General features: G+C 40.4%; 1 protein-coding gene across 1 annotated transcript in view; it reads right to left on the minus strand.

The window, feature by feature from the left end:
- Positions 1–2,559: 2,559 nt before the first annotated feature.
- The window catches only part of LOC311614830 (nuclear RNA export factor 2-like), a gene marked incomplete at both ends in the record, with an annotated part of 28,209 nt that continues 4,273 nt past the window's right edge, over positions 2,560–26,495 (minus strand). Inside the window, 20 exons of the mRNA XM_084869955.1 lie at positions 2,560–2,637; positions 3,012–3,072; positions 6,346–6,528; positions 7,059–7,131; positions 7,672–7,714; positions 7,809–7,924; positions 8,028–8,083; positions 8,206–8,313; positions 8,393–8,448; positions 8,525–8,596; positions 9,077–9,113; positions 10,938–11,047; positions 11,221–11,328; positions 11,447–11,535; positions 11,681–11,750; positions 11,866–11,946; positions 12,061–12,165; positions 12,275–12,358; positions 12,686–12,836; positions 13,059–13,242. Coding sequence (XP_084726081.1) covers positions 2,560–2,637; positions 3,012–3,072; positions 6,346–6,528; positions 7,059–7,131; positions 7,672–7,714; positions 7,809–7,924; positions 8,028–8,083; positions 8,206–8,313; positions 8,393–8,448; positions 8,525–8,596; positions 9,077–9,113; positions 10,938–11,047; positions 11,221–11,328; positions 11,447–11,535; positions 11,681–11,750; positions 11,866–11,946; positions 12,061–12,165; positions 12,275–12,358; positions 12,686–12,836; positions 13,059–13,242 — 1,865 coding nt within the window. The remainder of the gene's footprint in view (positions 2,638–3,011; positions 3,073–6,345; positions 6,529–7,058; positions 7,132–7,671; positions 7,715–7,808; positions 7,925–8,027; positions 8,084–8,205; positions 8,314–8,392; positions 8,449–8,524; positions 8,597–9,076; positions 9,114–10,937; positions 11,048–11,220; positions 11,329–11,446; positions 11,536–11,680; positions 11,751–11,865; positions 11,947–12,060; positions 12,166–12,274; positions 12,359–12,685; positions 12,837–13,058; positions 13,243–26,495) is intronic.

Here is a 26,495-nt window from a genome sequence, read left to right on the forward strand (position 1 = left end):
TACAGCGGGAAGGTTAAGGAGAGATGGGGAAGATAAGAGGTCAACCGAAGGACTTGTATGCATGCATATAAGCATAACCAATGAATGCAATACACTGTTGGGTGAGGGCATGTATGGGAATGGGGGGGGGGCAATTGAAAGATATGTACACAAGTAATACCTTCATTAAAAATGGAAAAATAAAAGATAATAAAATAAAAAGAATAAAAGATACACACAGACTGAGAGGTCAAGAACAACACAGGTATGTCTGTTTCACCACTCTTATTCAACATAGTGCTGGAAGTCCTATCCATAGCAGTCAGATAAGAAAAAATAAATAAATAAAAGGCATCCAAATTGGAACAGAGGAAGGAAAACTGTCATTATTCGCAGATTACATGATATTGTACACAAAAAAACCTGAAGACTCCACCATAAAACTATTAGATATAATAAATGAATTCAGCACAGTAGTAGGATACAAAATTAATACCCAGAAATCAGTGGCATTTTATTTTATTTTATTTTTCGTTTTTCATGAACAGTGGCATTTTTATATACTACAATAATAATGAACTCTGAGAAAAACTAAGAAAACAGTCTCATTTACCATTGCAACAAAAACAAAAAAAGTACCTAGAAATAAACTTAACCAAGGAGATAAAATACCTGTACTCAAAAAACTAAAGGGCATTGAAAAAAGAAATAGAGAAAGATACAAAGAAGTGGAAGCATATACAATGTCCATGTATTGAAATAATTAACATAATTAATATGTCCAAACTACCCAAAGCAATTTGTAGGTCAACACAATTCCTATTAAAATATCAATGGCAATTTCACAGATCTAGAATAAATATTTCAAAAATGTTTGTGATTCAGTCTAGGAAGGTTATATATTTCTCAGAACTTACCCATTTCTTCTAGGTTATTGAATTTGGTGGCATATGGTCTTTCATAGTATTCTTCTGCGATCCTTTGTATTTCTCTGGGACCTGTGGTAACTTCTCTTTTATTCCTGGTTTTATTTGAATCTTTTCCCTTTTTTTCTTATTGAGTCTAACAAGCGGTTTGTCAATTTTATTATTCTTTTCAAATAACCAGCTCTCTGTTGCCTTATTTTGAATAGTATTTTTGTTCTGTATTTCACTTAATTCTGCTCTAATTTTTATTATTTTTCTTCTGCTGACTTAGAGCTGATTTTGTTTTTCTTTTTTCTAGTTCTTTAAGAATTAATGTTAGGTTGTTTACTTGGGATTTTTTTGTACTTTGAGATATGCCAGTAATAATATAAGCTTTCCTCTTATTACTGTTTTTGTTGTATCCCAACATTTTTGACATGTCTTATTGTCATTCTCATTTATCTATATATATCTCTTGATCTATTCTTTATTCTTTGACCCAGTTCTTTTTAGTAGCATGTTGTTTAGTTTCACATATTTGTGTTTCTTTCCACTTCCTTTTTTGCAGTTGATTTATACTTTCAAAGTAATGTTCTTAGATAATATACTTGGTATAATTTCAATCTTCTTAAGTTTCTTAAGAAGAGGTAGTGGAGAAATAGGAACCATAATTCACTGCTGGTGGGAATATAAACTGGTACAGCCACTATGGAAAACAGTATGGACGTTCCTCAAAAAATTAAGAATAGAGTTACCATGTGATCTAGCAACCTCTCTTCTGTGTATTTACTGGAAATATTTGAAAACATTTATTTGCAAAGATATATGCACCCCTATGCTCATTGCAGCATTATTCATGGTGGCCAAGACATGAGAAAAAAAAAACAACAGTGTCCTTTGATAGATGACTGGATAAAGAAGATGTAGTACATATATATATATATATATATATATATATATATATATATATATATATATATATAATGAAATACTACTCAGCCATAAGAACAGATAATGCTGCCATTTGCAACAATAAGAATGGATCCCAAAAATATCATGCTAAGCAAAATAAGTCAGACAGATAAAAATCCCACAGGACTGACCATAATCTGAGATTCCAGGTTATTGTTATTTGTTTGGAAATGAAAACAAAGAGCTAAACCCCTTCAAGCATATGAACACGGAGAACCCAGTGTCAGCTATCTGAGAAATGAAGTGGGAAGACAGGCTGACTCTCCCTCACTCTCAGTTTGCTGAAGTGAGATCCCATCCACAGTGTTCCTTCAAAAAGAGGGGGTGCTTTACAGTGGATAGATGAAAAAATAAACATAAGAATGGTGAGAGGTGTGAAAAGGCACATTTACCAATCATCTGTGTGCAAATTGTAAACTTGTTCACAGTATGGTCTTTGAAAACATTCAGATGATTTAGAAGAAGTAAAATATATGAGTCCCCTCTTCCTTCCTTCCACAGCCCCTTGTGCAAGGTCCCAAACCTACTTCTGTGGACCTCCAGATAGAACATCTCACTGATTCACACTGTCTCCAAAGGCCAACCTCTGGAAGCATTATGTGTCCATTCTCATTAGTATCTATTGGCAAACTGCCTTTGTAGTCAAGCCTGATGTGACTGCCAGAGAGAATGGGGGAGCTGGGGATGGAGAGGGAAGGGCCTTTCAGTCCTGAACTCGTTGCTCATGGTTGGCACAGGAAGAGAGATCCAAGACACATGACATACAATGTGTAACATCACTCTTTATTATGAAAAAGAAAAAGAAAAAACACAACCACAGCGATCATGAATGGGGAGAATAAACAGAACAAATGGCAGTTCAAGTGGTTGGGTAACTTTGGCTTCTTGGTCAGCCAGGCCTCCAGCTCCAGTCCTGGGTGTGGCCTTACGCAGTAGAAAAGAGGAATAATGTGGATGAAGACAAAGTTGACACCAAGAGCTCTTTTTAAGGGATTTGTTCGAAGGCCTCCTCTGGGATCTTGCCCTGGGTCTGGAGAGGAGGAGTCAGGGTGTCAGCTCCCTGAGTTTTAGTCCAGGGCACCAGCTTCCATCTTCTTGGCCTCCCCCAAGGCCCAGAAACATCTGTCTTTAACCCACTTGATACCCACACCTCACCTTGAGCGTAGCGAAGACCTGAGCAGCTTTGATGTAGTTCCACTCATTGTCCTGAAGGCACCTGGAGTGGGAGAAGACCAAGTGATCTCCATCAGTACCACACACAGTACAGACACGCTGACCATGCAGTGCCACCACTAAGCCTATGCCACTAAATCTGTGCTGGGATACATGTACCAGAATGAGCACTATGTTAATGAGGAAGAAAGACCTAGTGAAAACCAGACGTCTGTCACTAGCATTCATTCCCACTAGAATTAAAAACAGAGATGTTCAAAAGATCAAGGGAGCTTAATATACAGTATATTGATAAAGAAAGATGTTCAAGAAAATAACAACCCCTAGCCAGCTTTGCTCAGTGGATAGAGTGTCAGTCTGTGTGCTAAAGGGTCCCAGATTCAATTCTGATCAAAGGCTGAGGCTCGATCCTCAGTGGGGGGCATGAAGGAGGCAGCCAATCAGTGATTCTCTCTCCTCATTGATGTTTCCATCTCTCCCTCTGCCTTCCTCTCTGAAATTAATAAAAATATTTTTAAAATAAAATAAATAAAAATTTAGAAAATACATTTTCAATGGTTTTATGGCATTCACCATTTTAAAGTGTACAATGCAGTACTTTTTAGTATATAACAAGAATGTGCAACCATCACAAGTATCTAATTCCAAAATATTTTCATTACCTAAAAAAAGAAACTCCTTAAGCATAAGAGATCACTTCCTATTCCACCCCTTTCCCTAGACCAGGGATGGGGAAACATCCAAGCAGAGGGCTGTATAAGGCCTGAGAAATCATTTGGTCTGGCCCTGCCAAGGCATTAGGAGTTAGTTAATTAAATGTTTGACCAAATATAGTAGGCTAATATTTAAGTTGATAATTTTGTATGGCCCATGAATGATGTTATAAATATCCAAATGGCCCTTGTCAGAAAAAAAAGATTCCCTGCCCCTGCCCTAGACCCTGGCAATCACAAATCTATTTTCACTATCTATGGATTTGACTGTATTGGACATTTCTTGTAAATGAAATCACACAGCCGAAACCGATTTGGCTCAGTGGATAGAGTGTCGGCCTGCGGACTAAAAGGTCCCGGGTTCAATTCCGATCAAGGGCATGTACCTTGGTTGCAGGCACATCCCCAGTAGGGGGTGTGCAAGAGGCAGCTGATCGATGATTCTCTCTCATCGATGTTTCTAACTCTGTATCCCTCTCTCTTCCTCTCTGTAAAAAAATCAATAAAAATATATTTTAAAAAAATGAAGTCACACATATGTGACCTTTTGTGACTGGCTTCTTTCACTTAGTGTAATGTCTTCTACGTTTGTCTATTGCATGACGTATATAAAAACGGTGTTCTTTTTATGACTGAATAATATTCTACTATATGGATATACCAGATTTCTTCATTCATTCATGAGCTAAAAGACATTTGGGTTGTTTCCACTATTTGGTTGTTAGGAGGAATGCTGCTATAAACCTTTCTGTAAAATCTTTTGCATGAATGCATGTTTTCATTGTTCTTATTATTTACTTAGGAGTGAGATTACCGATTCATATGGTGACTCCATGTTTAGCATTTTGAGGAACTTCCAAAAAGTTTTCCACAGTGAATGTTGCACTCTATATTTGTACCAATAATATATGAAAATTCTATTATCTTCACTTCCTTATTTACACTTATGTTCCATTTCACTCAAAAGCCATCTTTTAAAAAATATATACATATATTATTGATTATTTACAGAGGGGAAGAGAGAAGGATAGAGAGTTAGAAACATCAATGAGAGAAAAACATCAATCAGTTGCCTTGTGCACACCCCCCATTGGGGATATGCCTGCAACCAAGGTACATGCCCTTGACTGGAATCGAACCTGGGACCTTTCAGTCTACAGTCCGATGTTCTATCCACTGAGCAAAACTGGTTAGGGCTCAAAAGCCATCTTAATGTGTATGAAGTGATATCTCCTCCTTGTTTGACTTGAATTTCCCTAATGACTAATGATGATGAGCATATTTTCATGCTTGTTGATCATTTGTATGCCATCTTTAGAGAAATTTTGATTTAAATCATTTCCCCATTTTCAAATTGGGTTGTCTATTTAGTGTTTTCAGATATTCTGAGAAGTATATCTTATCAGATATGAGATTTGCAAATATTTTCTCCCGTTATGTGGGTTGTAGTTTCACTTTCTTGATAGTGTCCTTTGAATGCACAACAAATTTTAATTTTGATGAAGTGCAATTTGTTTGTTTCTTTGGTTGCTTGTGCTTTAGGTATCATATATAAGAAACCATTGCCTAACTCAAGGTTATACATGAAGTTATACACCTATATTTTATCCTAAGAGTTTTCATATCTATAGACCTTATATTAGGTCTTTAATCCATTTTGAGTAATATTTGTACATGGTGTTTGGTAAGGGTAAAAAAAAAATTTTTTTTTTCTTGTAGATATATACAGGTGTCCCAGTTCAATTTGTTGAAAGGACTATTTTTTCTCAAAAAAAAAATTGGCATCTAATTGAAAATCAATTGATTATAAATGTCACAGTTTATTTCTGAACTCTCAGTTCTATTACATTGACTACATGTATAACCAAATGTTAGTAGCAGTGTTGTCTTGATTATAACAACCTTATAGTAAGCTTTAAAATTCTGGAGATTAAGAATTATGACTCTTCCAATGTTATTCTTCTCTTTTACTATTGTTGTTAGTATTCTGAGTACACTGCATTTCCATGTGAATTTTATGATAACTGTATCAATTTCTTGAAAAGATCCAGTTAAAATTTTGATAGGAATGGTGTTAGATCTGACCAGTTTGAATAGTATTACCATGTTAACAACACTGTCTTACAGATCATAAACATGGCATGTAGTTTCATTTTTTTGGTCTTATTTAATTCATTCAAAAATATTATGAAGATTTTAAAGTATAAGTTTTTCACTACTTAAGTTTTATTTTTTATTTTATTAAAAATGAAATTATTTTCTTAATTTCATTCTAAGATAGTTCATTGTAGAAATAGAAACACAAATGATTTTTGTATATTGACCTTGTGCTGTGGAACTGTGCTAAACCTGTTTGTTTATTCTAATAGTTTCTTGGTGGGTTCCTTAGGATTTTCCACATACAAGATCATGTCATCTGAGCATTACACTATTTTTAAAACTCTTTATATATCACCATAAAATTAGGATACTTTCGTCATGGACCTACTATTTTTGGAAGCAAAATATCAAATGCTTCTTTTTCCAAATTGCCTATGTGTTTCCATTATTCATCCCCATACTGCCCTAAGTACCTCTTACCTTTGAGAACACCCAATACTCACTTTTGAGACCACTGCGGTTTCATGCCAGACTGGATGGAGAAAACCTGCACCATTTCCTTCTGCTCCTGGGAGAAGGTGGGCACAGTGCTGCAGGAGGGTGTGGGCACTGGGATGGAGATTGCCCTCTGAGCCTCATTCAGGTTGGCATTCCTCACAAATAGCTCATCATTCACAATGAACATCCTAGAAAAAAATGATACCTCAGACAACTGATGGATGGACAATCCCACACTCTCAACAATTATCCTGCTTCCACTGCCCCTCAGCGACCAGATTGCTCCCGTACCCACCTGTATCTGCTCCCCAGATTCCTCTTCCCTTCCCACCTCCCACCCCTTGGAGAGATTGCCTACCAGCTTCACTAGGTTTGTACCCCTAGCCCCATTGCATTTACTCAGTGAAACAGCCCAAGGGAGAGGACAGTTTAATCCCATTTTCAGAGGAAGACATAGGTCACAGAGAGGGTCACGGGATTTCACTCAGGTACAAATCGAGTGAGTGTTGGTGCCATGAAGAGAACCTGAAAGAAACCTGAAACACTTTCAGTGTTCTAACTCCAGAGCCCACACTCTTAACCCCTCTGAAGGACTATCCCTTATATCAACCTGCTGGCTTCCCACAACACTGAGAAAACCCTGAGAATATGCAACGTCACATTGCCACAGCCATGAGCCCAGGTTGGGCTGTATGTCCCCCCAGAGCATAACACTCACCTGGAATCGCTGGCAGGGGTAGTGATGAAAGTCCGGGTGAAGGCACGCACAGAGCCCTGAGACCTTCCTTCCACTTCAACAACAACAAACAACAATGCCCCCTTGGAGTCACACAGGCTTCACACACTCACTCAGCTTTCCCAAGTCAGGGTGGGACTGCATACTCATTCCCAAGGAGACAACTATTCTCTGGGAGTCACTGTGCGGGGAATTGGGAGGGCAACATTAGGAGAAACCTGATTCTACTGAGAGGGAACCTACGATGTGCTTGGTCCTGGGACAACCACTTCACTAGTTCATTTGATTCAATTTTGGAAGCCACCCAAGAGGTGTATTTTGTTATCCCCGTTTTGCAAATGAGGAAAATGAGAGGTTAGATAATGGACCTATTTTGCACAGTCAAACCCCACATTTGTGTACTCATCACCCAGTTGTGCAGGGTTGATAGGCATGGATGCAGGTCAGACCAGGCTGGTTTGGGGGAAGTCTGGAGGCAGGAGAACATGGAGGGAATAGTGAAGGAATCAAGGAAGCTGTGAGAGTTCTGAGAGGTAGCCCAGCCTGGAGGAGGGAGCAGTGGGGGACCTGGGGAGGGGTCTCTACATACACTCACCTTCCTTGAACACCCCATTGACACAGAAGCAGAGCATCCTTTCCTAAAAAGTAAGGACATAGGTGCTCAGTCTCCACCGACACCTCCCACCACCTGCATCTTTCTGGGCCTGCCCCAGGGAGGAAGAGGGTGCTCACCGACTGCAACCACACGTCCACCAGGAAGGAGTTGAGGTCATGCTGAGTTTTGGGAAACACACAGAGAGAGCTCACAATGTCACGTTTGGTATGTTTCAGCAGCTGAAAACGCTGGTCTATGGGGGAAGAACAGCAGAAGTCAGGGTTGCCACTCCCTGGGGCCTATGACTGACCCTCATACCACCTTTCCCTGCCCAATCTTCCGCATCCCACACGCACTGGGGTCCTGTAGGTTCTTCATATTCCTGTTAACCTTGAAGTACTCAAACAAGCTGCTTCTAGGAGAAAAAACAAAACAGGATGTGGAGGTACAGACAGTGGGGGAGTTTCCATGACCTGGCAGATTTCTGCTAGGGGGACACACTCCCCAAATGAGAGTCTGAGCTGTGATACTCACGTGGCTGGGTTGTCTTGGATGAAGGGGATGGTCAAAGAGAAGCAGGCCTCATCGTGATAAACACCGAGGAGACTCTGTCTGTCTCCAGAGTCATAGATCAAGTAATATCTGTGAGGGGACAATGAAGTCAGTGTACCTCTATGGACTGGATCTCAAAAGGGACTTTAAAACTTTCAGGAGTACTTACTGCTGCAGGAATTGCAGGACTTGAGTCTTCAGATCATCTAATCCTTTACAGCTTTCCTGGAATCAAAGACATTTGAGACCATTTGGCTGGTAAAACCTCCCTTACAACAGCCCAAATGTTGTTCTTCCTCACCTTTATTAAGGGCTTTACCACGTAGGGTCTGTCAATGTCAGTAGTAATTGTTGGGGGCAAATCCTGGCCATCCTGGATCAGAGAAGAGAAGTTAGCAACGAGGACCAGGAAGGAGGTCTTGGATGATTAGTGGAAAGGATGTGCCAAGGAGATGGTGAAGGTCAGCGGTCTGTAGAAATAGTTCCCTGGAAATTCCATGGGCAAAATTCCAGTGCACATCTGCATGATGAGGTCTTAGAAGTTTCTACTATTTTATGTAATTTGTGAGTGTGAGCGTGAGTGTGTGTGTGTGCACATGTGATGGTGTGTGTCTGTTTCTCTTTCTGTCCTCCCTCAGAAGATTTCTTCATCTTTCCCTGTCTCTCCTTCCCTCTGTGTGTGTGTGGGTACATTTTTTGCAGAGATAATTTCATGTATTTTTTTAGAGATCCATGTCCCCCACAATGGAGAAGGCTCTGATGTAAACGTGTAATCCAGGCAAGACATAAAGGGCTTGAGGGCAGGTGTGGAGGTTGTCAATGAAAGTAAGAGGTGATGAGTGTAGACACTTACCAAGCATAACAACTCGGGAAAATACTTTCTGACGGCGCTGTCCAAATGCAAAAAGAAAGAAGTGGTTGATAGTTTGGGTTGCATGCTTCCATTTACTTAAAACACTGATGGCATGAACAGAGACAGGTGTTTTGCCCACCCAGAATTCCCTTTGCCCTCCTCAGCCTCACATTTCAAGGCTTCTGGGTCCACTTCTCTGCTGAGCACTGACCATCTGCCATATGGAATCTCTGGAATACAGTCTCCTTACCTCTCTCCACACCTACACATTTATATTACCTCCCTTCCTTCCTGCATCCCTCACCTTTTCCTCCCTCTCCTTCTCTATCCTCCTGGTTAACTCCTGCCTAGAGGGCCCTGCATCCTTCCTCGGTGCCACAGACCACGGCATTTTGATCCCAAACTCCAGAGCTCCTTCTTCCTCCCTGCCTCCCTTTCCTTCTTCCAGGCCACCACTGATGGCTCCAGAGAGAAGGGGGAATGGGGTGGGGGCCCAGGGCTCTGCCACCTCAGTGAGGATCCAGCATCCTGCCATGAACAAGACATGCCTCAGGGATGGCCCAGTATGCTGGGGCAGGGAGGTAGTGAAGGAGAGATTAGGAGACAGGGAGTGAAAGGGAGAAGGATGAAGGCAGAAAGAGAGTGAAAACAGTAGCAGAGATTGGGAAGACATCAAAATGTAGAGTCAAAGAAAAAAGAAAAGAAAAAGAAAAGTAAAAGGAGGGAAAAGAACATCTGCCCTGGCAATGGGGGTTGGGTCAGAGAAGAAGAAAAGAGAAAAGGGACATGGCTCCCCTGCAGCAGCCCTTTCCTTCGTCTGCCCCTGGCTGGCCCTAGGTCTCCAAGCAGGAATGGAAAGCATGAGTCTGTTAGCCTGTTAGGGTGTTTGTTGACCCTTTGTCACCTGTGGGAGCTCAATGTGAACTGGGCATGGGAAACACACCACCCACAGGATCAGGAGACCTTCGCAGAAGGAGTAAAGGTCCAGGCCGCAGCTCAGCTTAACCTTGGGGATCTGTGGCCCACTCATATAAAAACCACCTTCTCTCTTCATGGCCCCTGTACATCTTTGTCTGTCTTAGTTGGTTTCTTTTCTGAGGAATTCTACTCATGTAACGCTACCCAGGACTCCTCTGAAGGACCATGCAGGTGTCATGTCTATAGGGAAGACCAATGGCCCTGAGAGGACTGTCCTTCTATCTTCTCAAACCCCTCTGTTATTTGCCTTCCACTGCTGCCTCAAAAGGTCCTCTGCTCACTGCTAGTGGCTCACTTATGTACCCTTTACTAGGGAACTCTGGATTCTACCAAAGATGGCCCATCCATGGTATCACACTGAAGAAATCAATGCGGCCTGGGACCTTGGCATGGAGTGGGAAAGTCCTCAAGTTGACCTGGAACTTGAGGGAGACCCTTTACATGCAAGGGAAAGAAGGTTCCTCCCAGAATAGGTTAGGGATACTCTGTATCATATCAGAAACAGGAAAAACTATCTCAGCATGAGTCTGGGGTGGAGGGAGTTTATCAGACCAGATTAGCAGTCTCTGCCTCGAGGCTCAATACTCCTAGTCCTAGGTTGTGGTGGAGCCCTGCATCCTAGAGCTCATTTTGGTGGCAATCCCTGAGAAAACTAGATGCAACATCAGGAACCAGACCCCAGACCATGAGAACAGGTGAGCATGTCAGAGGAAGGGGAGGAGACCTCTTAGCAGAGGTGAGGAACATAGAGAAGAGAAGGTGGGACCTCTAGTCCTCCCAGAGGACCAGGGCTGCCACCATCTGTGGCAGGGCACTGTCAGGGGTAGTTCATGCTCTCAGGAGTCAAAAGACCCCAGGAATGACGAGAGGGGCTCACACTGACCTGATATAGGTAAACTGGCTTTGGAAGTTGTCACAAAAAGGGTTTCCTTCCAGCCACAGCTCTTCAAGTTTCAGACCTTTGATCTTGCCCAACTCCCAGACAGATTTCAGCTGAGAAACATGGGGAAGAAACTGAAGAGTGGTTCAAGGGAAAAGGGACATCCAAGCCCCTGAACCCACAGCCCACTCCCTTCCCCACATGTACCTTCGCTTACCTCCTGTCATCACTCTGATGAACACTACCACCCACTCTCAACCCAACTTTGATCAGTCCCTCTTCTCACCTCATTTCTGGAAAGGTTCAAGATCTTGACTGTGGGTGCCATCTGTACAATATCAGACAGGCCATCCAATTGGTACAGTTTGTTGTTGCGCAAGTTCAGAGACAACAGCTTTGGGGAAGAAGAGTCAGAGTGATCCTTACTATCTAGGACCTGAGAGACAAATATGCCTTCTGTCCCATCTGTCCCACCCCCTACTGTAACACCAGCACTGGGTCTAAGGCCTCACCTCAGGGAAATCCTTTTCAATGATCTGCAGGGTGGCAGCCATGCAGTTTCTTCTGTTCAGGATTATATCAATATCAAGGTGTACAAATCCTTAAAGAGTGTGAGAGTGGGGAATCACAAGGCTAATAAGGGTCCAAGAGAAGCACCAACATCTCCTTCATTACATCCTTAAGCCTCCCTCCCAGGCAGAAATCTCTGTCCTCATCTGCCTTAAAATTATTGCTGTCAGCAGTACCTGGGTCATAGAGGAGACTCTCGAGGTCAAGAACTTTCTGAGAAAAATCATATCTATTTCTCATGGCCAGCTGCAGAAGGAGATGGAGAGAGAGCTCTGAGGCTGTGGTCTGAACAAGGAAATTGGGGCTGGAGGAGGAATAGGGGGTCTGAAGTGGGCACACATATGCCTTGAGTCTGCATTACCTCTAGCTGTTCCATTATTTCTGGCGCCAGCTTAAACCGCACAGAGTAGGGTACATCAGAAGTATTGACAAAGATAACTATCTGCAGGAAGAAGAGGCGGAGTTTAGCACTAGGAACTCTAGCCCTACAGAAGGTGACCAGCTCTGCATGTCCTCTTGCCCAAGACTAAGTACAGATAATGACCTCGACACACACCTTTCGGTTTTCCTCATCACAAATCTGGTAGCTGGCATCCTTCAATGCATAGGCAGTGCGAGCATCCTGGACAAAGAACTGGGCCTTGTTTTTCACATAGTGAAACTACAGGGATTGAAACAATAGCAATAGTATTACAGGCCACGGACCCCAGGTGAGCCAGGTCTCTCCCAATTTCCTATGCCCTTCATGTGGCTTCACTGTCCTCTCTTACCTCCACTGGAGTGAAGGGGACACTGCAATGGCTCTGGATGGAATCCATTAGCCATGTCTTGTCATACTTTCTTCCACAAGGAATCTAAGGGTCAAAAGAAGGCACAAAGACAGGAGAAACAGCGTGGAACTCAGCCTGGAGAACAGACCCAACACAGTGTTCTTTCCCAACCTTCTACTCAGGTTTATTTATTTATTTTTTTCTTTTCTCCTACTCAGCTTTAAAGGGCTTCTAAAGAAGGGACCCTGGGCATGATTTCTTATCTTTGTTCTAAATGTGGATTTCCTAAAACCTGTTTTTCTTCATTCAAAATCTCTCCTCCAAGTAATCTATGTAAGGTGTTTAATGTGACCTTCCTTTTATAAGGTTCCAGGATATCCCATTTAGCGCAGAACTTGTCATGACACTCACTGTGATCTTGAACCATCTCCCTGTGATTTCATCTTGTGTATTCTCCATTTCTCTTTCCAGAGATTCTCTACTTCTCCACACAGTAATATCAGTACAGCCTTTATTATGCAATTTCTTTCCTCTTTTGTTGCATTGGACGGCATAGGGAGTACTGAAGGGAATGAGGGGAAACGTAGAAAGAAAAAGGGTGACCATGAATGCTAAGAAAGTCTTCTATACATCCTTCAGGACTACAATTAGGATTGCTCAACCATGATTTCACTTCTAACAGTCTTCAGTTTTCCAGTGAGAGAAGAAAAACAAAATTGCCGGCAATGAGAGTTGCACAGCCCCATGGGCTGCTACATGCAAACCAGGTTTCCCAGTCACTTACTGTCTGACTGGGTACCTCTGGCCTCCCCTCATCTCCATGTTTCCATCATCCTTCAGGAGGTGTGGAGGCTGAAGCTCATATCCACCATGTTGATAATGATGGGTCCTTTTGCCAAAATTACGTCGTCTCGAAGAATTCCAATCTTTCTCTCTTCCTTGAGGTGAGCTATCACTATCATTGTCTTCTGAAACAAAGAACAAAAATACAAATTTAGAGACATGTCTGTACCAAATTACCATGTTCCACATCTTAGGATAACACCATGGCATGCAACAAAGTGATACCTGTCCTAAGAGATCAATCGCACAAACCCCAGAAAGGAAAATCCTCTGCCTGCCCAGATAGGAGAGCCTTACTGAAAAATGGTGCTACCAGGGGAGAAATAGTTCAGGATGCGGAAAGAGGAGCAAAAGAAGGAAGAGGAGGAGAGGAAAGAGGAAGAGGAAGAAGTAACTGTGTGAACCTTTTAAATATGATGCAAAATCCTTATAATAAAAGGTTAACAAGCAAATTGACCAAACAGTGGAACGACTGGTCGCTATGATGCGCATTGACCACCAGGAGACAGACGTTCAATGCAGGAGCTGCACCCTCATGGTCAATGCGCTCCCACAGGGGGAGCACTGCTCAGTCAGAAGTCAGGCTCACGGCTGGTGAGTACAGTGGTGGTGGCGGGAGCCTCTCCCACCTTCGCAGCAGCACGAAGGATGTCCAACTGATGGCTTAGGCCTGCTCCCCCTGGGCTCCCAGACTGCAAGAGGGCACAAATCGGGCTGAGGGACACCTCCTTCCCCAAGTGCACAAATTTTGTGCACCAGGCCTCTAGTTTATAAAGAATAGAGGTGTGTCCATGGATTAGACTAGATGTCAGCCTTACATTAGGAAGGCATAAGAATCTTGCCTCTCTCAAAGTTCTCTGACAACCACTCCAATACATAGGGAGCACCTTCTCTCATGCTTCCCAAACCCAGTCAGCCACTACACTGATTCCAATAACACTCAGCAATCTGTCTTCCTTTGCCATTGTAGTACAAGCTTTAATGTCAGATGGAGCAGAGGTACCAGCCTCCTAAACTGTCCTCCTCTCTCTCACCTTGCCCTCAACAAAACTCTACTTGAAATGTCCAGTGAGCTTTCTTTTTGTCCAGTCTGAAATGCCTTTGAGTTCAGGAGACAGCTTTTCCAATCTCAGCTCTTCTGTAACAAGGGTTTCAACTATCATTTCCAAATTTCCAGGGATTCCTCTTTTCTCTTTCTGCTATGGATTTCTAATTTGATCCCGCTATGGTCAGAGAACATACTCTGTGTCATTTCAGTTATTTTTGAACTTGTAGAGGTTTGTTTGATGGCATAGAAGATGGACTGTCTTGGTGAATGTTAAAGAGATACTGTTAAAATATTGTACTCTGGGGCTGTTGTATAGAGTGTTCTATTTGTCACATAGATCCTGTTAGTTTATTGACTTATTCAGATCTCCTATATGCTGATTTTCTTTCTAGTAATTCTACCACTTGCTGAGAGGGAGTTTTGAAGGCCCCAACTAATTTGTGGACTTGACTGTTTCTCCTTTTGGCTCCATCAGTTTTTGCTTTGTTTACTTTTTGGCTCTGCTGTTTGGTGCATACACACTTAGGTACATTTATTCTTCCTGGTGAATTGGTCCTTATATCATTGTGTGATGTGTCTCTTTGATAAGTCTCTTGTAAATTTTACACTTTTTTGGAGAATGTAGCCACATATATGCACATAAAATATCTTGGTTATATTGCACTCTGTAGTCACTCCTAGGAGTTGTGTTGCTGTCCATCGATCACCACACAAATACTCCCATCAACATATGTTATTCACTTTGTGGAAGAATTTGGAAATTTTTTGGCAACTACAGAAATTAGGTAGTTTCAATTGTCTCTCTCATATGTGGATTCACTAAAGGTACTTTATTTTTACCACATTCAACCAAAATCGTGTACCAGCAGACAACAACACTGGTGGTTTGGGGAGACAAGAAGATTATGGGAATTAGACTGTTAGAAACCAGATATCTTTGGGTCTCATATTTAATGTTGTCTAGGTTTGTGAGTTGTACATTTTTTACATTAATTACTCCATATTCCTCAGGGCCTCTTATGAGTAAAAGTCCACTCGCTGCTGATCATTCCACAATGTACTGATGACAATGAGGCCTTAGGTAACTCCATTGCTGTCACTGTATGGCCCACTGTTAGGACAATCCTGTAACTCACAGCCTTTTAGACCTTCCATGGGTTGCACTCGCAGTGAAATTGCAATATTGTGATCTGTTATATCCTTGATTTTTAAAAATATGTTATTTAATGGATATTTTGAGAGAGAGAGAGAGAGAAAGAGAGAGAGAGAGAGATGGATTGATGTGTGGAAAATATCGGTTGGTTGCCTTCCACATGCACCACAACCTGGGATCCAACCTGCAACAAAGTTATGTACCCTGACTGGTAATTGAACCCACAATCTTTTAATGTGACAGATGATGCTCTAACCAAATGAGCCACATGGGTAGGAAACACATTCTATTTTTTTATTGTTGACACATTGTGATTCTTATTTGCAGTTCTCCATTGGTTACTGATGTTCCTTCTATTCTTTGTTTGTGGTATTTTTTTTAAGTATGAGATGGTGTTGAATCATGTGAAATATTAACAGCTGACATTACAATTTTCTTCCATATACCTGTTTTTCTTTCATTTTTCAGAGGACTTGTAACAATAATAACACATATTCTTCCCTTGCTAATGTTTATGCTTACCAGATGTTCCTAGGAATGATTCCCATTCAAACCCTGACCAAGCTGACCTCAAATCCTTTGCCCAGAACCAATAACGTGTAACTCTGTGATAGGGCCAAAGTAAGCCCTGGGATGAGATTCACTCAAAGGCTCTTAGGCAGTGATGGGTACGGTGTCTGGTACCAACTGGGACCAAGATGCCTAAAACTCCAGCCATATGTTGAAGAGACCCATCATTGCACACTGTTCCTCTCTTCTGTCTCTCTTTTCTCAGACTCGATGGGAACTATTTCTAACAGGTGCACGGTGGTATCTCACTTGCATTTCCCTAATAGCTAGTGAATTTTAATATCTTCTCATGTATCTGTTGGCCATTCGAATGTCTTCTTGAGAGAGATGTCTGTTCAGGTCCTCTGCCCATTTTTTAATAGGTTTGTTTAGTGTTGAGCTGTATGAATTATTCATATATTTTGGATATCAACTCCTTGTCAGAGGTATTATTTGCAGATATCATTGACCATTTGTTTGGTTGCTTTTTGTTTTGTTTTCATTTCTTTTGTTGTGGAGAAGCATTTTAGTTGGATATAGTCCCATTTATTTGTTTTGGCTTTTACTTCCCTTCCCTTGAGGTCAACTTCAACACTGAAATTTTAAGGTAGTTCTCAGACTTGTTTAAACAATTCAGCCACATGAGAAATTGAAATAATCTCTAGTACCAGTCTACATCCACAACAATTAAAGCAGAATAGGGGTCAGATATACCCACACACATTTTAAAACTCTCCAAATAACTGTAGTGTGAAATTGGGGTTGAAAATCACTGTGTTAAAATATCAGCTTTTGGTTTATGCTTGCCATACATTCCTAGGAATGGTTGCCACTTCATTTTTCTAACTTTCAGCTCAGTGTTGTTTTGGGGAGCTAATGATTGCATTAGCTTAGATCAGAGACTGACGAACTATGGCCCATAGGCCAAACCTGGCATGTGGCCTGATTTTGGGGGCCTGTAAGATAAGAATGTGTTTTACATATTTGAATGTTTGCAAAATGAAAATAATAATGTTTTTAAGAAGTTAAAATTATTTGAAATTCAGATGTCAGCATCCATACATAAAGTTTTATTGCAACACAGCCATACTGTTTCTATTGCAGCTTTCACTTCACAAAAGCAGAATTGCATAGCTACAACAGAGACCAAAGGGCCACAGAGCCTCAAATATTTATTATCTGACCCTTTCCAGAAGAAGTTTGATCAGCAATGGCTTAGAGCCAGTGTCCTTAGATCAAGTGCACAGTAAGTCTGGTAAATGGGTGGAGGTCCCTTTGGCAAAGCTCAGGAAGATTTTCTGTAGATATTTGAAATTTCACTGTAGGGTCTTTCTTAAATAGTCTATTCATTCATGGCTTTCTGAGCCAGGTGTGGGAATTGAGTAAAGATCATCATGCGCTATCAATATGGCTCAAATCCCCAGATCCAGAGTTAATATATATTATATTTTATTTTAATGAAATTTATTGGGGTGACATTAGTTAATATGATCATATTGGTTTTAGGTGTGGGTTTCTATGTTACAAGATCTGTATATTGCACTGTGTGCTTCCCACCCAAAGTCCAGTCATTTTCCATCACCATATATTTGGCCTCCTTCAACTCCCACAGCAGCCCTTCCCTCTGGCAACCACAATACTGCTATTTGTGTTAATGAGTTTCAGTTTTATATCCCACATGAGTGAAAACATATGGTTTTAGATTTTTCTGACTGACTTATTTCATTTATCATAATATTCTCAAGTTCTATCCATGTTGTTGCAAATAGCAGTATTTCATCTTTTCTTATGGCTGGGTAGTATTCCATTGTGTATATGTACCACCTCTTATTTATCTAATCCTCTATCACTGGACACTTCGGTTATTTCCATGTTTTGGCCACCATGAATAGTGCTGCAATGAACATAGCAGTGCATACAAGTTTTTTCAGGAATATACACAGGAGAGAGATTGCTGGGTCATATGGTACCTCTATTATTAATTTTTTGAGGAACCAGAAGACTGGTTTCCAGAGTGGCTATACCAGTCTACATTCCCACCAGCAGTGAATGAGGGTTCCCTTTTTTTTCCCACAACCTCTCCAACACTTATTATTACTAGTCTTGTGGATAATAGCTATTTTAACATGTGTGAGGTGCTATCTCATTTTGGTTTTTATTTGCATTTCCCTAATTGCTCGTGAGGTTGAACATCTTTTCATATATCTATTGGCTTTTGAGGAGAGGTGTATTTTTAGGCCTTCTGCCCACTTTTGGATTGGATTGTTTGATTGGTGTGGAGTTTTACAAGTTTTTAAAATATTTTGGAACTTAAACCTTTGTCAGAGCTACTGTTTGCAAATACCCTGTTTCCCCGAAAATAAGACAGTGTCTTATATTAATTTTTTCCCCCAAAGTTGCACTAGGTCTTATTTTCAGGGGATGTCTTATCTTTCCATGCACTAGGTCTTATTTTCGGAGGATGTCTTATTTTCGGGGAAACACGGTATCATCTGATTGGCTGCCTCTGTTTTGTTGTCAGTTTCTTTTGCTGTGCAGAAGCTTTTTAGTTTGATATAATCCCATTCATTTATTTTTGCCTTTATTTCCCTTGCCTTTGGGGTCAAGTTCATAAAATGTTCTCTACAACCAAAGTCCATAAGTTTGGCACCTATATTTTCTTCCATGTAACTTATTGTTTTGTGTCTTATGTTTAGGTCTTTGATCCGTTTTGAATTAACTTTTGTACCTGGGGACAAACTATAATCCAGTTTCATTCATTTGCATATGGCTTTCCAGTTTTCCCAGCACCATTTAATGAAGAGACTCTTTACTCCAGTGTACATTTCTGGCTCCTTTGTCAAAAATTATCTATCCATATACATGCGGATTTATAGCTGGACTCACTATTCTGTTCCATTGATCTGTGTATCTGTTTTTCTGCCAATACCATGCTGTTTTGATTATTGTAGCTCTGTAATAAAATTTTAAGTCAGGTAGCATGATACTTCTAGCTTTGTTCTTTTTTCTAACTACTTATTTGACTATTTGCAGTCTTTTGTGGTTCCATACAAATCTGGTGATGCTTTTTTGTTCTATTTCATATATATATATATATATATATATATATATATATATATATATATATATTTATTTATTTATATTGATTTGTACAGAGAGGAAGGGAGAGAGATAGAGAGTTAGAAACATCGATGAGAGTCATCGATCAGCTGTCTCTTGCCCACCCCCTACTGGGGATATGCCTGCAATCAAGGTACATGCCCTTGACCAGAATCGAACCCAGGACCCTTCAGTCCCCAAGCCAACGCTCTATCCATTGAGCCAAAACGGTTTCGGCTGTTCTATTTCTTTAAAAAATGACATTTGTGATTTTGATGTCGATTGCATTAAATCTGTATATTGCATTTTAACTATGATGATTCTTCCAATCCATGAACTCAAGATATTGTGTAGTTTTCAATCTCTTTTAATAATGCTTTGTAGTTTTTAGTACAAAGGTCTTTCATGTTCTTTGTTAATTTTATTCCTAGGTACTTTATTCTTTTGGTTGCAATTGCCAAAGGAATTGGTTGTGTGTTTTTTTATTTGTTTGTTTTTTCATTTCATTTTCTGAAGTTCTGTTGTTAGTATACAGGAAGGCAATGGATTTTTGTCCCTTAATTTTGTATCCTGCAATTTTAATGTATGTTTTTTTTGTTAATAAGTGTTTTTGGGTGGAGTCCTTAGAGCTTTCTATATACAAATTATGTCACCTGCAAAAAATATGAGTTTTACTTCTCCTTTCTCTGTTTGGATGCCTTTTATTTCTTTCTCTCTTCTTATTGCTCTGGCTAGGACTTCCAGTACTATATTGAATAAAGTGGTGAAACTGGGTGTCTTTTTGTTTCTGATTTTAGAGAAAAGTGTGCAGTTTTTCACCATTGAATATGATATTAGCTGAGGGTTTATCATACATGGCCTTTGTTATGTTGAGGTACTTCCCTTTTATTCCTAATTTATTGAGTGTTTTCATCATAAATGGATGTTGTGTCTTATTAAATGCTTTTTCTACATCTATTGATAAGATCATATTATTTTATCCTTTCTTTTGTGAATGCTGTGTATTAGATGATTGATTTATGAACCATCCTTGTGTATCTAGAATGAATCCCACTTGATTGTGATGTGTTATTTTATATATGTACTGTTTTATTCCATTTACTAGTATTTTGTTTAGGATTTTTTTCATCTGTATACATCAGAGTTATTGGTCTGTAGTTTTTTTGTTTTGTTTTGTTTTGTTTTTGTGTTGTTGTATGTGTGTGTGTTATCTTTTCCAGGTCTTGGTATCAGGGTTATATTTTGGCCTCAGAAAATTTCTTAAAAAGTATTGCTTCTTCTTCAAATTTTTGGAAGAGTTTGAAAAGGATAGGTTTTAAACCTTCTTTGAACATTTGGCAGAATTCACTGGTGAAGCCACCTGGGCCTAACTTTTTTTGAGAGAGGATTTTGATGGTTGTTTCAATATCCTCACTGCTGATCAGTCTATTTAGATTTTCCAGTTCTCCATGATTTAGTCTAGGAAGGTTATATATTTCTAGGAACTTATTCATTTCTTCTAGTTTATTGAATTTGGTGGAATTTAGCCTTTAATAGTATTCTAGTATGATTCTTTGTATCTCTGTGATGCCTGTGGTGACTTTCAATTCTGATTTTGTTTATATAGGCCTTTCTTCTTCTTTCTTTAGTGAGTCTAGTCAGGGGTTTGTCAATTTTAGTAATATTTTCAAACTCACATAAACTGAGAACAAAATTAGAGCCAGAAGGGGAAAATATTCTAGATTATAATAAGAGTTATCCTGTTATTTGCAGATTTTTAATATTTCCTACAACTTTTGTGATATTATACTAAGTTAATATCATTTTGGTAATATTATTTACTTAAAATCCTTTAGTTCTTGAAATATCAATGTTTATTGCATGTAATATTACTATATGTAAGATGATTTTTCTTGAATAATTGGTATTTACTCCATGTAACATTATCATATTTAAAATAATTTTTCTTGAGGTATTAATTTTTATTGCATGTAACATTATTATATTTAAGATCATTTTTCTTTAAATATGAAGTTTTACTGCATGTAACATTATTATATTTAAAATTGTTTTTCTTGAAAAAAATTGATAAAAACAACAACAGATAGAAGCATAAAGAAAAAGAGCCAATGGAGGCACAGAGTTACCAGAAAACAAAAGATAAAATAGCTTTAAAAAATCCTCTTACATCAATAAGTACCCTAAATGTAAATTGTATAAATTCACCAGTAAAGAGGCACAGAGTAGCAGAGTGGATAAAAAACAAAACCCACCTCTGATTTAACAGAGAGGATCCAAGATGGCTGCACAGGTAAACACCTAACCGCAGCCACACACAACAATTTCAATAAAATATAACTAAAATATAAAATGGACATTACCCAGAACTATAGAAAAGTCGACTGACTGGAAATTCTACAACAAGAAGGAAAGAGAAAACCAGAAGGAAGAGCAGAGGAGCTGTAAAAGCCTAAGGTACGGAGACACGCTGTGTGCATGGAGAGGACAGAGCACGCTGTGTGCACGGAGAGGACAGAGCCGGAGAGGAGGGGGAGGCTGAGTACCTGGCTGGCGTTCTCTAGCAGGAAGGAGATAAAAGCTCTGGATTGTGCTGAACCCCACACCTGACAGCACTGAACCCCAGTTATAGGCCAGACCCTGGGAACCCAGGCTCATACAGAGGAAGCCTGGGTTCTGAGGCAGAATCTCGGGGGAGTGGTGAAAGGCAGAGCCCCAAGAGGCGCGCACATTGCGCGCAGAGGACGGACTGTTGACTCTGCTGCTAGATTGCCCTAGCGGGAAGGAGACAAAAGCTCCAGCCTGTGCTGAGCTCCAGTTCCGACTGCTCTGAACCCCAGTTCTAGGCCAGGCCCCGGGGACCCAGGCTCATACAGAGGGAGACTGGGCTGTAAAGCGGAAACCCGGGGAAATGGCGAAAGGAGGTCTCGGAGGCGCGCACATTGCGCGCAGAGAATGGACAGTTGGTTGTGCCACTGGATTGCCCAGGTGGGAAGGAGACAAAAGCTCCAGACTTCTCTGAACCCCACTTCTAATCCCACTTCCAACTGAACTGAACCCCAGTTCCAGCCTCATTGGGGGAGAGACTAGACTGTTTGGTAGCAGGTGAAGCTCGAGGGCACCTCACTCTGAGAGGTGCTTGCAGCGAGCACCGAAGGACCCTGAGAAACACTGAGACTCAGGAGCCGCATAGGGCGTGGCTGACGGAAGCCAAGGCTGTAGGCTCCACCCTGAAACTCCACCCCATCCAAGCAGAACACAGAGACTTTTAAGGCTACCAACTCAGGGAAGCTGAAAAAATGCCGAGACAAGGAAATAGATCACAAACAAAAGAAATGGAGGACAAAAAGTGACTGGATATAGAGTTCAAAACCACACTTATAAGGTTTTTCAAGAATTTCCTAGAAAAGATCGATAAGACCTATGAGGATATGAAAAGGGATCAACTAGAAATAATAAGGAATCAACAAGAAATAATAAGGGATCAACAAGAAATAAAGAATACATTGTCTGAAATAAAAAATATTATACAGAGTCCTAAAAACAGAATGGAAGATGGCAAGAATCAAGTTAAAGATTTGGAACATAAAGAGCCAGAAGACACTCCTCCGCAGAAGCAAGAAGGCAAGAGAATCCAGAAAGTTGAAGATAATGTAAGAAACCTCTGGGACAATTTCAAATGAACCAACATCAGAATTAGGGGGGTCCCAGAAGAAGAGAGAGAGCAAGATACTGAAAGAATACTGGAAGAAATAGTGACAGAAAACTCCCCCCACCTGGTGAAAGAATTAGACTTACAAGTCCAGGAAGGGCACAGAACCCCAAACAAAAGAAATCCAAAGAGGACCACACCAAGACACATCATAATTAAAATCCCAAGAGCAAAAGACAAAGAGAGAATATTAAAAGCAGCAAGAGAAAAGCAGGTAGTTACCTATAAAGGAGCACCCATACGATTGTCAGCTGATTTCTCAACAGAAACCATGCAGGCCAGATGGGAATGGCAAGAAATATTCAAAGTGATGAAGAGCAAGAACCTACAGCCAAAAATACTCTACCCAGCAAAGCTATCACTCAGAATCAAAGGCCAGATAAAGAGCTTCACAAATAGCTGAAACCGGTTTGGCTCAGTGGATAGAGCATCGGCCTGCGGACTAAAAGGTCCCAGCTTCTATTCCAGTCAAGGGCATGTACCTTGGTTGCAGGCACATCCCCAGTAGGGGGTGTGCAAGAGGCAGCTGATCAATGATTCTCTCTCATCGATGTTTCTAACTCTCTATCCCTCTCTCTTCCTCTCTGTAAAAAATCAATAAAATATATTTAAACAAAAAAGAGCTTCACAAATAAAAAAAAGCTAGAGGAGTTCATCACAGCCAAACCATAATTATATGAATTGCTGAAAGGGGTTCTTTAGGAAAAGGAAGAAGATATAGATAAAAATTATGATCAACAAATATGTAACTATCAACAAGTGAAACTAAAAAACCTGATGAACAATATTATCTGGTGAATATAATAGAATCAGAGGTATGGAAGGGGAGTGGACTGAAGATTCTCAGTGAAAAGGAGAGTGGGGGGTGCGGGAAGAGTCTGAACAAAAACTGTGCACCTATGGATGGGGACAATAGGGAGTGGGAACAGGGCAGAGGGTGGGGTGGGAACCTGGTGGAGGGGAGCAATGGAGGGGGAAAAAATAAGGAACATTTGTAATAAACTGAATAATAAAGATTTATTTAAAAAAAAGATGAGATTGAAAGATATATAAAGACAAGTGATAATGATAACACAACATATTAAAACCTCTGGGATGCAGTGGAAGCTGTAATAAGAGGAAAGTTTATATAACTACAGGCCTATCTCAAGAAACAAGAGAAATTCCAAGTAAATAACTTAACATCATACCTTAAAAGACTAGAGAAAGAAGAATAAAGCAACCCTAAGTTAGCAGAATAAATTAAATAATAAAAATCAGAGCAGAATTAAATGAAATAGAGGACAAAAAGACTGTAGAAAAATTAATAAAACAAAAAGCTGTTTCTTTGAAAAGATTAATAAAATTGACAAACCTCTGGCTAAAATCACTAAGGAAAAAAATGGGAAAGATCCATATAAACAAAATCAGAAATAGAGAGGAGATAGCACCACAGACATCACAGATATACAAAGGATCATATTAGAATATTATGAAAGCCTTTATGCCACCAAATTCAATAATCTAGAAGAAATGGATAAGTTCCTAGAAATATACAACCTTCCTACACTAAATCTTGAGGAACTGTAAAATCTAAATAGCCGAAACCAGTTTGGCTCACTGGATAGAGCGTTGGCCCATGGACTGAAGGGTCCCAGGTTCAATTCCGATCAAGGGCATGTACCTTGGCTGAGGGTGCATCTCCATTAGGGGGTGTGCAGGAGGCAGCTGATCAATGTTTCTCTCTCATCAATGTTTCTAACTATCTATCCCTCTCTCTTCCTCTCTGTGAAAAATCAATAAAATATATATTTTAAAAAATCTAAATAGACCCATGAGCAATGAGGAAATTAAAAACATCATCAAAAACCTCCCAAAAAAACAAAAGTCCAGGACCAGATGACTTCACCAGTGAATTCTACTAAATGTTCAAGGAAGAATTAAAGCCTATTCTACGCAAAGTCTTCCAAACATTGAAGAAGATGCAATTCTTCCTTATGAGGAAGAATTCATTCTATGAGGCTATTATAGCCCTAATACCAAAGCCTGGCAAAGATAATACACAAAAAGAAAACTACAGACCGATATCCATGATGAATACAGATGCAAAAACCCTAACCAAAATATTAGCTAATTGAATACAATAGTACATCCAAAAAACAATACATTACAATCAAGTGTGATTCATTCCAGGGGCACAAGGATGGTTCAACATTCACAAATAAATCAACATAATACACCATATTAACAAAAGAAAGGATAAAAATCATAAGATCTTATCAATAAATGAAGGAAATTCATTTGATAAGATACAACATGCATTTATGATTAAAATTCTCAATAAAATAGAAATAGAAGGAAAGTACCTCAACTTAATAAAGGCCATCTTATCTAATAAAAGAGTACTATGCAAATTGACCATCACTCCAACACACAAGATAGCTGCCCCATGTGGACACAAGATGGCTGTCACAAAATTGCCAGCAGGGGAGGGAATTCGGGAGGGACCAGGCCTACAAGGGAGGGGAGTTGGGGGTGATCAAGCCTGCAGGGGAAAGCAATTAGGGGTGACCAGGCCTTCAGAGGAGGGCAGTTAGGGACAAACAGACTGGCAGGAGAGCAGTTAGGCATCAATCAGGCTGGCAGGAGAGTGGTTAGGGGGTGATCAACCTGGCAGACAGAAGCAGTTAGGGGCAATCAGGAAGGTTGGCAGGTGAGCAATTGGGAGCCAGTAGTCCTGGATTGTAAGAGGGATGTCACAGATTGGAGAAGATGCAGGCTGGGCTGAGGAACACACACCCTTGTGCACGTTATTCACCAGGCCTTTAGTATATGATAAACCCTCAGCCAATATCATACTCAGTGGTGAAAAACTGAAATCTTTTACCCTAAAATCAGGAATAAGACAAGGATGTCTACTCTCACCACTCTTATTCAACACTAGGGGCCTGGTGCACAAATTCATGCAGCAGTGGTGTTCCTCGGCCTGGCCTGTGGGATCAGGCCGAAATGGGCTTTCTGACATCCCCTGGGGGGTCCTGGATTATGATAGGGCTCAGGCCAAACTTAGGGACCCCACCAGTGCATGATCAGGACCAGGGAGGGATGCAGGAGGTTGACCAGCTGGGGAGGGACCAGGGGAGGGCTCCAGGGCATGTCTGACCCATCTCACTCAGCCCCAGTTGGCTGGACCCAGCAGCAAGCTAACCAACTGGTCAGAGTGTCTTCACCCTGGTGGTCAGTGCATGTCATAGAAACTGATTGACCAGTCTACTGTCTGCCCCCTGGTGGTCAGTGTACATCATAGCGAGTGGTTGAGCAGCCTTAGCATATCATTAGCATACTATGTTTTGATTGGTTAAATGGTTGACTGGACAACCACACACTCAGCATATTAGGCTTTTATTACATAGGATAGTGCTGGAAGTACTAGCCAGAGCAAAAAGACAAGAAAAAGAAGTAAAAGGCATCCAGATAGGGAAGGGAGAAGTCAAACTGTCACTTTTTGTGGAAGACATGATGCTATCTGTATATAGAAAACTCTAAAGACTCTACCAAAATACTACTGGAAACAATAAACAAATACAGTCAAGTTCCAGGATACAAAATCAATGTACAAAAATCCATTGCCTTCCTGTATACCAACAACAAAACTTCTAAAAAAAAGAAATTGAGAAAACAATTCATGGGGAAAACCAAGATGGTGGCATAGGTGAGCAACTAATCTGCCGCCTCATGCAACAATTTCAAAACTACAACTAAAAGACAAAACGTCTATCACCCAAAACCACAGGAAAGCTGGCTGAAAGAGAAAGGAGCACAAGCGCTGAAAAGCTGAAAA

Source organism: Pipistrellus hanaki, assembly GCF_964339955.1.
Source record: "Pipistrellus hanaki genome assembly, chromosome: X".
In the NCBI taxonomy this organism is placed as follows: Eukaryota; Metazoa; Chordata; class Mammalia; order Chiroptera; family Vespertilionidae; genus Pipistrellus; species Pipistrellus hanaki.